We start from the raw sequence: 18,976 nt of genomic DNA, 5'->3' as shown, positions 1-18,976 counted from the left end.
AAGCAGGTGTCAACTCCCTGGCACATTCCTTCAGAATAAGTGGTAATATATTATCAAGTCCCACAACCTTATTAACATCTAGTTTACTCAACTCTCCATACACCTCTTGCTCACTTACAGTCAGTCTCTCCTCCCCCATCATCTACTGCGGTTAGTATAAATAGGTTAGTTATACAATATTAGCATGGATAAGAGGATGGCTGATTGACGATAACAGAAAGTGGTATGTGGGAGATCTGAATCTGCAAGGTTTAAGGTAACAAGAGGTGTACCACAAGGATCAGTGCTTGGTCTATTGTTATTCAATCTGTACATTAATATTGGGAAGGATTTGACAAGCGACATACAGTTATTTGCTGATGATGCAAAGATAGGTAGGGTAATCAGGAATGCTGCTGATATGCAGTCTTTGCAGAATGATTTGAATAGGCTAGAATTGTGGACATAGGAAAATGGGTGTCAGTAAATGTAAAGTCATTCACTTCGACATGATTACTTAGATATCCAATGTCGTATTATATTGGTGGGATTAGGCAAGAAGAAACTAATGAGGCTAGGGAACTTGGAGTGTTAATAGATAGGATGTTGAAGTTCAGCAGTCATGTGGCAAAGACTGCAAATACAATTCAAAAGATAATTGATATGCTGAAACAAATGTTCACATGTAAAGATAAAGATGTTGAAAGTTTATTTTTCACTTGGTTAGAATATAATAAATTTAGTTTAATCCTTTATCCAAGTGTGAGCAAACAAAGTTTGCGCCTGAAAGTATCTTCAGGACTGAGGTAAGGTGGTACACACCACCAGGGGTGGTGTGTACCACGGTGTACCACCTTACCTCAGTCCTGAAGATACTTTCAGGCGCAAACTTTGTTTGCTCACACTTGGATAAAGGATTAAACTAAATTTATTATAAAGATAAAGATGTTATTTTGCCTCTTTACAAGGCCTTGATAAGACCTCACTTGAACTATTGTGTGCAGGTCTGGTCTCTGGGTTTCAGTTGTGATTCTGATATACTGGAAAGAGTACAAAGGAGAGTGTTAAAAATGATATAAGGATTGTAGAATGCTGATTATGAAGACAGATTGAGAATTTGTAGACTGCAGACACTAGTAAACAGGAGAAAGAGGGGTGATATGATTGAGAATTACAAACTTGTAAGTCTCAATCAATTGAAATCCTGAAAGGGACAGGATTTCAATTGATGGAATTTTTCAGTTTATGGAGGGTGGGGAAAGGATGAGAGGGAATCCTTGGAAGCTGAGAATGAAGGCCGCCAAGAAGGGTATGCAGGCTAGATTTTTTTCTCAGAGGGTGGTGTGTGATTGGAATGGATTGCCTTTGGATGTTGTGAGTGCAAGCAGTGTGAATGAATTCAAGAAAAAGTATGATAGCTGGTGTGTGTAGTATGTGGCCTCCCTTGATGAGTTTCTGACTCCCTAGAGGTCTCTCTTAATAATAATAATATAATTTTCCAGAAGGAGAGAAATGTGAAAGAGGAGGAGGGCAGGGGGGGAGTGCTGTTAACGATTGCAGAGGAATTGTGTCCACCAAGTTGGGAAGTTGATAGTGCATGCACAGATTTTGAATCTGTGTAGTGTGAAGTTGAAATAAATAGGTTAGTATATCTGATAGGATGCTGTTATAGGCCAGAGAATGCCAAATCCGAAATGTTTAGGCAAATTAGTTTGGCATGTAAAAAGGCGATCCTGATGGAAGACTTTAATTACAGGAATATAGAATGGAAGGAGGACTTAGTGTATGAGAACAAGAAGAGTGAGTTTGTGGAATTTCTTAGAGATAAGTATCTTAAGCAACATGTGACTGAACCAACTAGAGGCTTTAATGTTTTGGATTTGATGATAACTTCACAAGGTGTACAAGTATTCCAAAAGCTTCTGGCCTGACATACAACATTCGTGCCAATTTTAAAACAGATGGGCATGAGAGATAGCACCTTCTATAAGAGGTTAGTACCAGTTTCAACTCTCTATTGTGGTAATCTATCAAAAGCGTTTAATAGATTACCATATGATAAGTTGGTGTACAAGCTGCAGAGGATAGGAACAGGAAGTATATTGGTTAGATGGATCAGAGATTGGCTCTCTGAACAATACCAGCAGGTTGTGTATGATAGAGCAGGGTCTCAAAAAAGAAGGACAACCAGTGGCATGACCCAGGGTTCTGGTCTTGGACTCCTGCTGTTTAACTTGTTTTTAAACGATATATCATGTGGACTGACTGGGGATCTTCAGTTGTCTGCTGATGATGCAAAGTTGAGGAGAATTATAAGTAGCAGTGCTCATGTTAATTCATTTCAGGAAGATTTGAATAGACTTTTGACCTGAACAAAGGGGTGGAATTGTAGTTTTAATATTAATAAGTGCAAGGTGTTGCATTATGGAGTGCAGAAATATAAGGCTGTGTGCTATATTATTGGTGGTGCTGTAGTGCAGGAAGTGGATGAGATTCGAGATTATTTGAGTGATGGTTGACAGTAGACTGAAGTTTACAGGACATATTGCAAGTGTTGCAAAGGCTATACATTGTAGTGCTGCTATGATAAGAAGTACATACTCTAACATGTAGGGATAAGAAAGTGGTTGTGCCACTGTCTGGTCAGACCACACTTGGACTATGTCCATTCCATTCCATCATTGGTTCTAACAGGCACTTAAGTGCCCACAATTTCCAACTATTCTTGGATTTCTTAACCATAATTCAAGGATAAGCTGGTTAGCCCTGTGCCTCCCAGAGTGTCCTATATCTGTAGGTGCATGTGTTCATGGGACGGTTTGCCAGGGGAAGAAAAATCCGAGTTTCCTGGTGCAAAAATACTCCCTTTCTCCATATGAGACTGACTAACTCACCATTCATTGAAAGAGACCAGACAAAGGTTTCTTTCTCATATCATGGAGATGGGAATAGTACCTAGCTCTTTCCGACCAAAGGACTTCGTCTATACTGACTGAGCTACAGAGGCGCTTGGACTATTGGGCTCGAATTTGGTCATCTGGTTTTCAGTGTGATGGGGAGACATTTAAGAGGGTCCAGAGACAAGTGACTAAGAAAATATCAGGACTTTGGACTGCTGGCTATGGAGAGAGAGAGAGAGAGGTTGAAAAAATATTTGAGGCATGGTATGATGGGCTGTGTGTATGATAAAAGGACCATTATATTATTCCAGTGTGATAAAAGGACCATTATATTATTCCATATATACCTCCTAGATGAGTCTTTGACTCCATGGGGTCTTGGGTGATCATAATAATAATAATAAAAAGATTGCAGAGCTTGGTGAATATGATGAAAAGAGGTGATATGACAGAGATTTAAGTTAGTGAGAGGATTTTATCAGATTAATCCAGATGAGAAGAGGAGAAGATGAGAAAGATAAAACCAGAGGTCTTCACTGGAAGTCATGTAAGAGTGTGGTGAAGAGGAGATTTTTTACATGGAGAATTGTCAGAATGGAATGCATTAAGAGAATGTGTTGTTAATGCAAGGGGGGTGCTAAGGGTTTTAATTCTTGTAGATAAGTTTATATGTTGGTTACACATGACTTTAAAATTTTCAGGAAATCACAATGTATACTAAAATATTAATTAAAAAACTTTAATCAATATCCCATGATGAGTCTGTTGACTCCATGAAGGGTGAAATAATAATAACAATAGTTCTCATTATTATATATATATTATTATTATATACATCATATTATAGTTAACAACAATAATAACAATAAGAAAAGGCCTGTGTAGCTCAGTGGAAGTGGCGCTTGCATCTTCTGTGCTAGGCCACCCAAAGATAGACCTCAGTTCAAGTCTAGTCGCAACTGGAGGAACTTTTTCTAAGCCTATCTTTGACCAGTTCCTGAGTTAGGCGATCTTTGGTGCGGGCAAGTGGGGTTTTTTTCTCCCAGAAACTTGGGTTTTTCATCCCATAAACTTGAGAAAATCGACTGTAGAACCCACATTAATTCAGACAGAACATATTCTGTTAGGGTTAGGTACCAAGAGATGGCAGTACTTGCTTGCTGGTCTCTCCATTGGTTGCAGCTTGTAATTAGTGATAGTCAAGGGCAAACTATCTCTGATTGGCTACCTGTGGAGATTGAACTGCCCACTCAGTCTCCAAAAGCTAGATAGAGTTAAAAGGCCTTGCCTACTCCCTATAAGGGAATAAAAAGGTGTTAGCTTTTTATTATTATTACTATAACAATAGTTCAGGTGTAGTTATATCAAGGCCTGGTAAAGAGGTAAAATTACTTCCTTGCTCTACCACAGGGGTTGGCAACCTTTCAGACTCGCAGGCCACATTCAACTTTTTTTTTAATGATCGGGCTGCAAGTGTTTCATTAAGAGAAAACAGTGAATGAAAAAAATACTTAAGTTATCAATTTTTATTATATCAATCTTTAAAAAACACAGAAATATTTAAAGTACGAGATTATGAGATAAAGTACAACATTCTTTTAATGACAACTGATATATTCTTTCATAACAGCAACAATTTTATGACAAATAAGACAAAGGGGCTTACCGCATTTTCAATAAAGAAGTACTTGCTGTTCCATTCATCATTAAACTTTCTTCCTTCATCTGCAATTTTACGTTTTCTTGAACCAATTTTTGAAATTACTTTTAACAAATATACATCCTCTGACAATAATAGCTGATGTTATTGAATTATATTAAAAGTGGACCAGGGAACGCGACTGCAAAAGTGCACCAAAATTCCTGTCATTGTCAAATGAAGTCGTCTTTGTTATCCGCACTCATGATGACTCATGACTCTCTCCAACTTGCACGGGGATATCACGAAGTATAGGTATAAAATTATTTTTAATTTATTATTCATATTATAAAATGTATTATTTAAATAATTCAACATGCAGGCCACATGCTATGAAAGTATGGTCAACCTTTTATGGGCTGCCAAAAATGCATGTTTGGGCTGCATGTGGCCTGCAGGCCGGCAGTTGCTGACCCCTGTTCTATCATGTCAATATTCATCAAACTTGTTAAATTATTTTAATTTGCCAGCAACTAAAGTGTATTTTGATCATCATTTAATTTCAGTTTCATTTTTTAGTTAGTTTTTCCTTTATATTATTCTTTCTTTCTTTTCTGTATAAACACAAAACTTATGTGTACATCAACAGTGAACTGCTAATTATGAAGTGTAACAAAATATGCAACAATAACAAGAAAGAAAAAAAAACGTTTTCAAAATATAATTCACAATTAGTTAAACAACATGAATTGGAACAGTTGATAACTTACTAAATGATTTAAAGAGTGCTGAAAAGAGTTTAGGTCTTAATGCATCAATGTTGATATTGCTTTTCAGTTCATTTTTGGCAGATAGTTTTCTGTTTTAATGAACTGCTTCTTGAATTAATAATTTTTCAACGAATTTTATTTATTAATTACATTTTCAATTAACTGTTCTGCAATAATACATAGAACACATTAATTTATTAGTCATTACTTAAACAAATAAATTACAATGACTAGTGGCTTCTTCTGGGCTAAACACATCAATTCATTTATTTACCTAAGGATTAATAAATTTATATGTTCTATTTATCATTATAAAACTTTCTTTAATAAAAAAAAAAAAGTTCTGCAATCATTTTCAGTGAGGGCTTTCAGTGAATTTTTTTCCTGTTATAAAACCAATTCTGGATCATAGCTGTTGCCAACTTCTAATACCCCAACCACATTCTTAGATTTACAGACTTGACTACTGATAGACTTCTGTTCCTTTTGGATGTTGTCTTTTGCAAAAGTTCTTGTTAATTCTTGGAACAGATCTTATAGCCCTATGCAGTAAGTTATTAAGCTCAATTAACTTATTAACATCAAATTTATTTAATTTCTCATCTGTTTCCTGTTCACTCACTCTCCCATTCCACTCTTACTCAAACTTCATGGGATTCCATGTTTAGTTAATTGTTAAACTGCAAATAAGGGCATTGAAATGATTAATTTTCATATGTTATCATCATATGAAAATCTAATTATTCCATTATTCCAATTATCCCTTTCCAAAAACAAGGAGTTCAGTTGTCATGTAACATGTAAATTATCCTCTGCTACCTCTCACCATTTCTATCAATTAATATTATTATTATTATTATCCTGCTATAATTATACTTTATTCTATGTTCTTATGTCTCCTCTTTGTTCTTTACATTATTCTATGTTCTTTATGTTTTTTCATACGTCTTCTTATACGTTCATGATTAATCTCACCATTCATCAATTATACATTAATCCTATTTAATCCCTTAACTTCTGGAATATGCTGTTACTGTTAAATATTTCTCGTCAATAACCAACCATCAATAACCCACCAGAACACCTGAGCTTGGTGGCAGAGGATCGTGACCACTGGAAGTTCCTCTCGCAGCTGCTGTCCCCACAACCCAGTTAGGAAAGATGGGCTTTGAAGATGAATGAATGAATGAATGAATGAACCAACCATCATCAATCTTCTTTTACCTTATTCTTCATCCCAAGCTTTTATGTTCTTCTCAAAGCTGTTTTTTGAGCCTTCCAAAATATCTGTCTTATAATTCCACATATATTTGTAGCTCTCATATGGCTGCCTGGCCAACACACAGGTAATTACTTTATCATGTTCATAATAATCCTCTGATGAAATAATCAAATTTAAGACTCTCAATCCTGTGATGTCTTCTACTGTACAAGGCAGTTAGTTCCTCACAAAAATGAAGAAATTTATTTTCCTGGTTCTAGGCACTATCTCTTCATGAAGAGAAGGTTAACCCATAATGGTTAACCTTCTTTTATTTACTAAACTACTTTGTCTAAACAACATTTCCTTGTCACCACCTTCCACATTTTCAGGCTTATAGCAACATCCCACTAAATATCTCATTCTGTTGACCTCCAGCTCATACCATATTGACTCAAAATCATTGGTACTATTTTCCCCCTGTATCTCCTTTAACAGACACAGTCATCAACAGTTGCTATGGTATTATCAGCAATCCCATCCACTTCATACTCCCTTTTTATCTTAGTGGACAGGAAGACCTCTCCATTTCAACTGACATTAATGCATCATCTTCATCCAACCATGTTTCACACATACCTATAACTTTCCAGCAAATCAAGTGGAACAGTAGAAAAACAGAAAAACTTATTTTACTATTACTTCTTATATTCTTGGCATTCATAATCTAACACTAGAAATTATTTTAGGGCTGTAATCAGTCCAACCCAATCAGTCCTCTCCTCTACACCTATGTCACAACTTACTCTGTTTTCCTAGACCTGACTGATCCTCATTTGTTTCATGTCATTTTCTCTTCTTGTTGACGATTCTCACTACACATACACAAATATTCATTACTGCTTCTGTCCATCCATATCTTCCAATATGGCATAGGGAAGATGGACAAATGACTCATGCCGAAGCTATTCAAATGCACCCCATCTCTCTCTCTCTCTCTCTCACTCTCTCTCTCTCATATCCAAACTAGTTCCTTCTAGCCCTCAACTTCATCCCCAACATTCACAAACTGCACTCTGTTCTTATACAGCTTTACCAATATACTTATATTCACATTCATCATCTCTGCTTGCTATCTCTACTCGCCACTTTCATGCCTAGGCAGCACAATGACCACCTTTCCCACCACATTGTTATCTTTTAATCCACTCAAAGGCCTTTTGATATCCATCCACAAATCTCCTTCCAACTAGCTAAATCATTCATTTCTACAATTACCACTAGCTCTCCTGATCATTTACTCCTCACATCCAAGGCTTCAATTCTTCTGCTCCTCCTCCTTTTACTCATTCATTACCATCGCTTGCTCTTATTACAATATCAGCACTTGTGTTTTTTTTTTAGAAAGTTTGTTTGCTTGATCAGAAAGTAAATTATACTTGACATAAAATTATAATCTTGCTTTAATTCTTTATCCCAACAAGAATTTCCACATGAAGTATCTTCATAACCAGATAGGGTACTTGTATACAGAGACCATTCATATCAAACTGCCTCAGTATCCTACAAAGCACAGCATACCCTTGTTAGATGTATGTACTGCCATGCATTATGGGAAGGGTCACTACCCAAACCAGTTTTGACCTTTACTGGGCTCTCCTCAGTGGTAGTCAGACCTATAGAGATGTCAAGAGCTCTACACTACAAAATATCCAAATCTCCAAAATATTCAACTTACAATATAAAGTAAATCACAAGATTTACAAACCTGGTTATGATTTTTTTGTAAGTTTTTTGTACATCAGAGAGAGAGAGAGAGTGTCTAATTTACAGTAAAGTGTCAAGTGCTTCTTATAATCCTTTCTTTACTTATCTTAGTCTAAAAACAATTTATATAAAAGAGAATGTTTTAATGAATTTTCTATTCCTTCACAATTCCTACCATCTTTCTTCTCTCTCTCTTTAAAACCTCTCCTTTCCATTATCCTCTTACTTTTTCCCATTTAACTCTCTTATTAATAGTTTTCACATACTAACTAATAATGAACTCAAGAATGACTCCACATTTTTTGGCAGACTACTCCAAAATATAAAGATTTATAACTACAATCAGAAATCAAATTGCTAAATAACAAAACATAAACAAATCTATGCTCTATGCTGATTCCATATCTTACTCATGGGCAATGTCCCAAGTAAAATTTAAACCACTCTTCAATGTAATACAATAATTCTAGTATGGGAATGGGGGAGAAGTATTTCTGTCATAACAAAAAGCCTCATACCACTCACTGGGAGCTGCAAAGATGTCAGATTCACACTATTCACATTTTATATGCCAAAGGGCTCCTTATCTTTTATCACAAACAAACTGATAATTCTCCAAATAATCCCTTCCCTCTTCCCAAAAAAATTCTCCAAACATTAGCCTTGGAAAATAAGCAATAATGCAGCACAGGTCAAAGAAGACAATGAAAATCTTAGCATCTGACTTCCATTAACCTTAAACATTAAGTAAGCTTAGCGTTCTGATAGGTTAAAAATGCTATCATAGGGGAGGGAAAAAATAACACACACACACATATATATATATATATACACACATATACTGCTTACTGCTTATTTGAGTTGTAAGTCAGCAGTTAGAATTGAAGGAAGTACAGGAAGATGGTTTAATGTAAAATCTGGTGTCAGACAAGGATGTACATTATCCCCTCTCTTATTCATTATCTATATAGATCACATTATGAAGGAAAGTGGAATTAAACCTGATATCAAAATGGAGTTGTTAATCTCAGCTCTTTGCGTTATGCGATGATGATATACTTCTAAATGAATCCACTATAAGTCTGCAAGATTCCCTGACTAAATTGAATAACTGTTGTAATAGATATGGTATGAAGGTCATACCATATGCGTTGTGAATGGAGAACCTGCGAAACAAGTAAAACATTACAGCTACTTAGGCATGATTTTTAGTGAAGATAGTAAATTAAATATGGAAATGGACAACAGAATCAACAAAGCTGGTATGGTAGGAAGTCAACTGAATAAATTTATATCGAATAAGAGAGAAATTAGCCAAAACACTAAATTAGCTGTATACAAGACAGTGTTTAAACCAATTTTAACTTATGGATCTGAGAGCTGGGTTAGAAGTAAAACACTTGACCAAAGACTAGAGACCACAGATAAGAGAGTCCTGAGAAAGATTAGTGGCATGAACAGATGACATCAATAGCAATATCATATTAAAAATGAGGATATTAGGGAAGAACATGATATTGTCAGCATCCAGGAATGCATTAGCAGAGCTAATCTCAGGTGGTATTGGTCACTTAAACCGATTGGGAGAGGAAAGATTAGCAAAACAAGTGTTCTCTGCAAGGTTGACAGGAAAAAACCAGAGGAAGATATAGGTGGATTGATACGGTACAAAGTGCCTTAGAAGACAGAAATATAAGACCTGATAATATTGGAGTCTTGACATTTAACAGACTGATTTGGAGGAAAATTGTAGATAGGAAGTTAGTAATGATATAAATTTTTCATGCAGTACTATCATATCCTGTACACCCCTTGGGGGTATATATCAGGAATTTGATGATGATGACACATACTGCTTAACTATGATTCTCCTTGTTTATGCACTAAAAATGGTAGAGCAAACATAATGCAACAGGAATATATCGAAAACTAAAAAGTTCTTAATTTTTCTTTTTTTTCCCTTAAAATGGAACTTAATAAATGCCAGCCACACATGCTTCACTGCTACTGCATGGCAATCTGGAATTTTAAATTTTCACTGAGGTTTCAAACTGGATAAACAAACTTAAAATTTTGGAAAGTTGTCTCAGTTATCTTTTGTTATTCCTCAAGAAGTGCCATTTGATAATGTGAGTAAATAATATTTTTAGCAGTAGCAGAATCAAAGTTTTGCAGTTATCAAATTTATATATTGTATATAAAAGGTTACTATGAACTTTGGATTATCTAAAACTATTTTTTTTACACAAATAAAATTTAGTGCTTATGCATATTAAAATAATTTTATATAAATATTACATTAAAAATTTTTAAATTCAATACTTCTTGCTTTTTCTCAGTATCAACTTTAATTTTAGATTCAATACACTCCCTCTTATCCAGAAAGACCCTTCGATTCATGATCTCTACCAGAAATCGGAAATATGCTCCAACTAGTCCCACAGTAATGTAGTATGCCATATCTGCTAATATCTAAACAAAAGAAATATAATAATCAATGGAAAATTTTGCATCAAAAGTTACACAATTTCTTTAATACTGAATCTGAAGCAGTAGTTCATTAGAAACATACTCAATAACCATTTTAAGAAACAGTAATTATAATCAGAGTTTAAGAAAAACTAAGGTTTAATCCTATACCAAGTTTGGTCTGCATTTATCAAAAATTGAATAATAGTGGAGATAGGATATGAAGTTAATGAAAAATCTATTACATGTAATTATTTTTACTAGTTTTTTTTTTTTTTTATATATGAGTCTTGTACTCCTTGTTGTTAGTGCCTGTGTGCACATGTCATAGTTTTATGTTCCCAGAAGATGGCAATGCAACATTGTCGAAATATACGAAGGTATCGATTAAAGCAGGCATGGGCAACCTTTCCAAGTTCGGGGGCCAAATTATCATTCTGTCTCCGAGTCAAGGGCCGGACCAAATTATTAAATAAAATAAATTAATATTAAATGAATTAAAACAAGTTGCTACTTCATATTTCATTTATTTATAATATAATGCTTTGGTATAAAGCTCTACATAAATTTTATAATATAATGAATGACATAACAATTTAATGTGAAGATTGGCCTTGTACTTCAACTACGAGACTATCAATATTAACGTTAATATTACTTAAGGATAATCATATAGAATTTCGAGGTTTTCGTCTGTTATTCTTGTCCGAATTTTTGATTTATTGTATTTCATCCTCGAAAAAAACTGTTCACACATACATGTGCTGCCGAAAAGACAAATGATTTTTCTTGAAAAGGCATGTAAATTTGTATATTTTTTCTTCCGGATGGATCTGTAGTTCTATTGCTCTTTCATGAACTATTCCAATAAATCCCTTCTGTGCGCCAACCATTGCAGGGGCTCCATCAGTGCATATGCCAGATAGTGAACTCCATTTAAGCCCAAATCTCTCGAAGACTGTGTTGACTGTTTCAAATATATCTTCACCGGTAGTTGTTCCTTTTAATGGCCGAAGCGCCAATAATTCTTCTGTGATGTTGAAATCCGTATCAACTCCTTGAATAAATATTGCTAGTTGTGCTGTATCGGAGGCATTAGTACTGTCATCCAAAGCAATTGAAAATGCTTCCAATCTAGCAATGTTCTCTTTTAAACCTTTTTTGATATCATCAGCCATAATTTCTATCCGTCGGACAACAGTACATCTCGACAAACGAATATTCTCGAAGTCTTTTTTCTTTTCAGGACATATTATACTTGCAACATCCAGCAGACATTCTATGATAAATTCTCCTTCAACAAATGACTTAGAATGCTTAGCAATTTTTTCGCTTACCACAAAGCTGGCTTTGAAAATGCTGTGGTGCTGCGTTCTTTGCTTGTTGAACATTTGCTGCTGGGTATCCATGTTCTTCTTCAACTTCTGTATTTCATCTTTTCGTAGTTGTCCATCAATTTTTGGGTGATCTGCATGTAAAGTGTCTCTTCAAGTTGTATTCTTTGTTGACGGATACGGATTCGTTGCACAGCAAACATACAGGCAAACCTTTATTCAGAATAAAATAATAATCCTCCATCCAGTTGTCTTGAAATTGATGATTCTCTGCATCTACTTTTCTTTTTTTTTTTGCAATAACCCCTGACATTGTCCCAATTCATAAGCGATATTCAGAACTGTTGAACAAAACTGTCTTCTACACTGCAGGCACTGAACAGAACCCATCAACGCAGGCACCGAACAGAACATAACATCAATGCAGGCCCTGAACAAAGCACAACACCAATGCAAGTACCGAATTGACACATTGTAACACGTTCACACATGCCTCTGGTCAAAGTGAGAAAGAGACCTTGGTTGGAGAAAACATTGTGTGTTTTGCGCAAGTCGTATGACGCCAGCTTAATGTGAGTTAGTAGAACACACCATGTTTTCTCCCACCATGAATCAGACAAACTTCGCTGAAATAGATTAGGGCTGGATCAAAAGAAGTAGAGGGCTGGGGGTGACCTATATGTGGATTAAAGTTTTTTAATTAACATTTTAGTATACGTTGTTATCTCCATTTGTTTTTCATATCCATTTCCATTTATTTTCACCAATCTCTCCAGTACCTTAATCACAACTCTGGATATCCAGATTGGCCTATAATTTGTAGCCACAGCCTTATCACCACTTTTATGCAGTGGAATAATTTTACCTTCTTTCCACTCTTTTGAACCCTCTGCTGTTGTAAGACTTATTAAACAGGCTTGCCAATGCTACTGCCAACTCCTTGGAACATTCACTTAAAAGAAACCCAAAAGGATGAATGAAAGTGAAAGTTTGAAGCGGGAGTTGAGAGCTCGAAATTAGAAAGATTGAATGATAGAGAGAATGGAGTTGACACGAGATATGGGTGATTGAATTGGGTTGGATGAGGCAAGAGATGAAATGGATGCGAAGTGAAATTAAGAAAATTCAGGTGGAAATTTTTAAAACAAATCAAGTAGGTACAAAAGAATTAACGAAAGATGAGCGAGTGGCGTTGTATGGGGATTCCATTATTAAAGATGTGCTGGATGAGAGGATGCACAAGGTATGTTTTTCAGGCAGTAAAATGAGTAGTGATTGAGGCATTGGATATGAGGAGGGAGCGAGCGAAGGAGTTGATGTTTTTAATAGGTATGAAACTTGACAGAGGATAAACAGCACATCAGAATGGATATCAGGAGGCTGCTTAGACAGATAAAAGACAATAGTGTGCCAGAAAGGGTAGTAAGTGTGTTGCCTAGGTATGACTGTGGTGAGATGAGGTAGAGAGCAAGGATTATGAATGGTATATTGGCCGAAATGTGTGAGGAGAGGGGAGTACAATTTGTTAATGTGTGGAATGAGTTTGAAGGACGAAGTGAACTGTATGGGAGTGATGGCCTGCATTTGAGTGGTTATGGTGTGAATCATTTGGAGAGACTGTTGCTGGAAGGTAGAGAAGTGAGTATAGAGAATGAATCAGATCAAGTGAGAAGTGATGTGGAAGAGCAGGAGAGTAAGACCAGAGAGATTGAAGAGGTGGATATGAATGAGGAAGTGAGTGGTATGGGTATAGAAAATGAGAGAATGGGTGTGCAAGAGGAGCAGGGAAACGGGGAGGCTCAGGGTGGACAGGGGTACATAGCGTGAGAAAGGTGGATGCTCTAAGAGGAGGTTAGAGCATGTGTAGGTAGGAAAGGAATGCGATGACATGGGATCAAGAGGAAACAGTTGGAATTGAAGAGGGTTCTAAAATGAATAAGCAGAAAGGAAATGGCCCCCGTCGAGCATGGAGAGATCACATCGAATGAGTGTTATCAGTGGATCTAGCTATAGATCCAGGAATGAGCTGTTATTTTTATATACAAATGTTAGACGTGTAAGAAACAAGGCAGATGAAATTGTTGCACTAATTGTGTCTGTTCACCCAAAGATTGTCGGAATAAGTGAGACATGGTTGGAAGAGAATGACATCCTGACAGGAAGAGATATGGAAGGGTATGATGTGTTTCGTGAGGATAGAAGGGGTAAAAAGAGAGGGGGAGTGCTATTGATGATAGAGAAAGAGTTATGTCCATACAAAGTAGAGATACAAAAGGGAAATAGTGCCAGTGGTTTTGAGGCAGTATGGTGTGAGATAGAGGTGAATGGAATCAAATACTTGGTGGGATATTGTTATAGACCAGCTAATGTGGATGGTGGTGATAGTGAAATGTATAGTCAAATTAGCCAAGCAAATAAGAAAAGGGTGATCATTATGGGTGATTTTAATTATGGCAATATAGACTGGAATGATGAGATAGCAAATGGAAGTAAAGAAAATGAGCTTCTTGAGATTTTGAGGGATAACTACCTCAGACAGTATCTAACAGAGGGCATGCGAGGATTGAGGATCTTGGATTTGGTCATCTCATCAGAGGATGTAATTATAAATGAATTAATTATATTAAATTATAAATTATAAATAAGAAGGTTAAATAAGGTAGGTGTGAAATGGATGAATAAAGAGATTAAGCATGCAATACAGTGAAAAAGGTCATTATGGAGGCAGCATAAGAGAAGTGGAAATATACAATTCGATGATGGCAACTTAGGACCAGGCAAGGCAGGTGACTTGGTTGGTGAGGGTAGCTAAAGAGAGGTATGAACAACAGTTAGCTAATGAATCCAAAAAGAATCCTAAGGAATTCTTTCAATATGTAGCCAGCAAAAGAAAGAATGATTATGGAAGGATAGCATTCATTGGAGAAAATGGTATAAAGACAGCTGTTGCAAAATGTGTAGTGGAGATACTTAATGAGCAGTTCATAAAGGTCTTTCGTTCTTGTGACTTTATGGAGAGATTGAGAGCGGTTGATGATGGGGAAAAGAGACTGACTGTAAGTGTGCAAGAGGTGTACGGGGAGCTGAGCAAACTAGATGTCAATAAGGCTGTGGGACTTGATAATATATTACTATGTATTCGGAAGGAATGTGCCAGGGAGTTGACGCTGGCCTTGACATATTTTTTTAATTCGAGTCTTGCACTCTGTCAAGTTCCTAAGGAGTGGAAGTAGGGCAAGATTGTGCCACTTCATAAAGGAGGTGATTGAACTCAAGCATCCACCTATAGGCCTATCTGTGTTGTAGTTAAGTTGTTGGAGAAACTTGTGAGAACCTAGGATCCAGAATTGGGTTGACAAAAATGGTATTATCTTTGATGGGCAGCATGGAGTTGCTAAAGGGAGGTCATGTTTTAGTAATCTACTTACTTATTACAATAAGGTGACTGCTTCCATGGACAAAGGAGAAGGATACACAGAAATATACTTAGATTTTGCAAAGGCTTTTGATAGATTACCGCATGATAAGTTGATAGTCAAACTGGAGTGAATGGGGTTGATTATTAAATTGGTGCATTGAATTGGAGATTGACTATCTGATAGGTATCAACAAGTTGTGTATGGGGGAGCTATATCCAGGAAAAGGAAAGTCACTAGTGGAGTGCCTCAGGGGTGTCTTTTGGGGCCATTACTGTTTAACTTGATATAGGAAACGGCTTAAAGGGAGATATTCAGTTGTTTGCTGATGATGCAAAGTTGTGTAGTGCAATAAAAAATCAAGCTGATGTTGAAAGTTTGCAGGAGGATTTAAATAAGCTGGTAAAATGGGCAAAAGAAAATGGATGTCAGTTCAATGTGGAAAAGTGTAAAGTCAAGCATTTTGGGATTAAAAGATTACCAGCTGTGTACTACATCGATGGAAAGGTACTCCAAGAGATTGATGAGGCTAGGGACTTAGGGGTATTGGTAGATAGGGAGATGAAGTTCAGAGGACACATTGCTAAGGTGTCCAAGATTGCACATAGGATTACTTGTTTGTTGAGGAACACACTGACTTCCAGAGATAAAGAGGTTATTATTCCCCTTTATAAAGCATTGATACTTCCACATTTGGATTACTGTGCTCAGGTCTGGTCACCTGGATTCCTTGGAGATGAGGAGGCTGTGGAGAGGGTTCAGAGAAGAGTGACCAAGTTGGTGAGTGATATAAAAAATGCTCCCTACATTGATAGATTGAGAGCTTGTGGATTGCAGAGATTGGTTGATAGGCGAAGAAGAGGGGATATGATAGAAACATTCAAATTACTAAAAGGTTTTTATAGGATTGATGCAGGGGAAATGTTTCAGCTGTGTGATAGTGATGGAAGAACAAGAGGTCATCTCTGGAAATTAAAGAAGAGTGTGGTTAACAAAAGTGTCAGAACAAGGTTTTTTGCATGGAGGGTGGTGAATGAGTGGAATTCATTGCCTGACTTAGTTGTGAGCTCTTCGTCTGTAAATGAATTCAAGAAGAGATATGACAGATATTGTTTTGCTAGTTTGGGTCTCCCGCGATGAGTCTACTGACTCCATGGAGATACCCGTAATAATAATAATAATAATAATAATAATAATAACTTGTATATTAATGATATTGGTGAAGATGTGGATGGAGATATTCAGATGTTTGCAGATGATGCAAAGTTGGGACGAACTATGAAGAGTAGAGAAGATGTTGTAGCCTTACAAGAAGACTTGAATAAATTGAGTGATTGGGCACGGAAATAAAGATGCGAGTTCAATGTTGCAAAATGTAAGGTTTTTAAAATTTGGGAAACAAAGATGGGATGTAGAATTTATAGGTGGGGATATATTGTTGGAGGTGGATAAAATAGAGATCTTGGGGTGGTAGTAGATAAGGATCTGAAATTTATGGGACACACAGGCAAAATTTTGAAGACAACACAAAGGCTTCTGGGAATGATGAGAAGGACACCGACTTGTAGAAGTAGGGAGATTCTTGTTCCATTGTATAAGATTTGATTAGGCCACACGTGGACTATTGTGCCCAGATTTGGTCAACTGGTTTTCAGAAAGATGTTGGAGAGGGTCCAGAGGCGACTGACTAAGGGAGTTTCTAACCTCTGGAATGTCGAGTATGAGGAAAGATTGAGAAGATGCAACTTGCAGAGTCTGGTGAACAGGAGGAGGAGGAGGAGGGGAGATATGATAGAGACCTATTTATTAAGAGGTTGTTATAGGATCAATGCTGGAGAGGTTCTACAGAAAATAGTTGGAGATTAGGAGAGAATCAGAGGTCGTCACTGGAAACTGTATAAAGAGGGTGCAAGTAGGGGAGTGAGAAGCAGTTTTTTTCGTGCAGAGTTGTGAATGATTGGAATGCCTTGCCTGAGAGTGTGGTGTCTGCAGAGATTTTGAGTGTGTTTAAAGAACAGTACGTTGAACTGTGTGTATGATAAAAGGACCTCCAAAGTCCTGATAAAAGAACTTTGACTCCTTGGGGTCTTGGGTAATAATAATAATAAAACATGTAATCAGATCCGATAAGCGGCGCTTGTGAATAAGTTTCGTTAAACTTGTACTCCTGAATTTTATCATATTTGAAAGTATTTTATGTGCAAAATAACCAGTAAATGGAAAGCAGAGGGTAGTAAGGAGCCAATTACTTCTACACAACTCGTAAGTACCCATAGTCCTTCATGTCAGTTATTTTTACAATTAAAAAAAAACTGCCACATGAAAACGCCCGCTATGCCTACCGTACAAAGTAAAGATGGTGACAACAAAGGCCAACAACGAAAGATTACCTTGAGGTAGTGTAGCCAATAGCCAACAATCCGAAAGACAATATGAGGTGCCGCAGTTGCGAATCCGAAGTTACCAAAAGGAAAAAAGTATATTGTGCAATTTCTGTTGCAACTGGCTACATACTTCCTGCGTGAAAATAGATGAAACGGAGCTCAAGCTTTTTATCGAACTGAACCAGCCCTTTTTCTGTTCGATGTGCTTTCCTTCTGTTAAACGACTGCTGAATCTAAGCAAATGAGTTGAAAATCTCGAACAATGCCTTAATAACACAATCGATACTTTCTCGTCCAAAATCTGAAAGTTGGAAACAAAGATCGAGATACTCGACAACCAGCGGTGGATTGCAAGTGCATCTGTACCCACTAATGAACTCGACGATTTAATCGCATCAACAGTATATGCATCGCTTGAGGCCAAAAACAGATGACTTAACGCCGTTATTCTGAACTTTCCAGAGTAAAACGGTAAATCTTTAAAAGAAGACGTTAGGAAACTAGCAGGTGAATGCAACTTCGATCCCAGGAATATCATCAAATGTCATCGTTTCGGAACCATAAACAAAAGAAAGGGTGGAACGAACTTTCTACGTCTTGTGAAAGTGATCTGTGATACACTGGCAAACACATCCAAATTAATAACGAAGATAAATAGCATGTTAAAGGACAGTTGCCCCAATCACGTGTATGTGCTCGACATTTGACAATCTTTGCACAAAGGGAACAAAGACGGCAACTCCAAAGACAGCTAGAAGAAAAACGCCAAAATGGAGACAACAGCAGCTGGACCATAGACTACAAACAAACCAAACTAGTGCAAAAAACCAAGTGACGCCACTAATAGCCACCAAGGAGACCAATATGCAGGCACTACATAGGAAATGTGCAAGACCCTTGCATATCCACTACACCAACATCCATGGTCTCAACTCCAACCTTAATAGTGTCCACTATCAACCAAACCCCACCTATGCTTCTTAACAGAAACTGAAATTTCACCTTCTCCCAGCTCAACCATCCTAACTATACACTATTTAACTCCTTTCAACATAAGGGTGGTGTGTGTATGTGTGCACACGCATATATCTGCTCTGACATACCCTGCCAGAGAGCA

General features: G+C 36.8%; 1 protein-coding gene across 7 annotated transcripts in view; it reads right to left on the bottom strand.

Moving 5' to 3' along the window:
* Positions 1-18,976, bottom strand: part of LOC150103239 (adenylate cyclase type 2-like) — a 457,038-nt gene that overhangs the window by 313,188 nt on the left and 124,874 nt on the right. For 5 of the 7 annotated variants that reach the window (XM_090397822.1, XM_090397825.1, XM_090397827.1 and 2 more), the window contains exon 5: positions 10,555-10,728. In XM_090397822.1, coding sequence (XP_090253948.1) covers positions 10,555-10,728 — 174 coding nt within the window. The remainder of the gene's footprint in view (positions 1-10,554; positions 10,729-18,976) is intronic. The other 2 variants (XM_090397824.1, XM_090397826.1) reach the window with 2 other exon arrangements.

The sequence above is a fragment of the Typopeltis vanoorti genome, chromosome 9, assembly GCF_054136105.1.
Source record: "Typopeltis vanoorti isolate ZY-2024b chromosome 9, IOZ_Tvanoo_1.0, whole genome shotgun sequence".
In the NCBI taxonomy this organism is placed as follows: Eukaryota; Metazoa; Arthropoda; class Arachnida; order Uropygi; family Thelyphonidae; genus Typopeltis; species Typopeltis vanoorti.
This window is presented reverse-complemented; position numbering and strand designations above follow the sequence as displayed.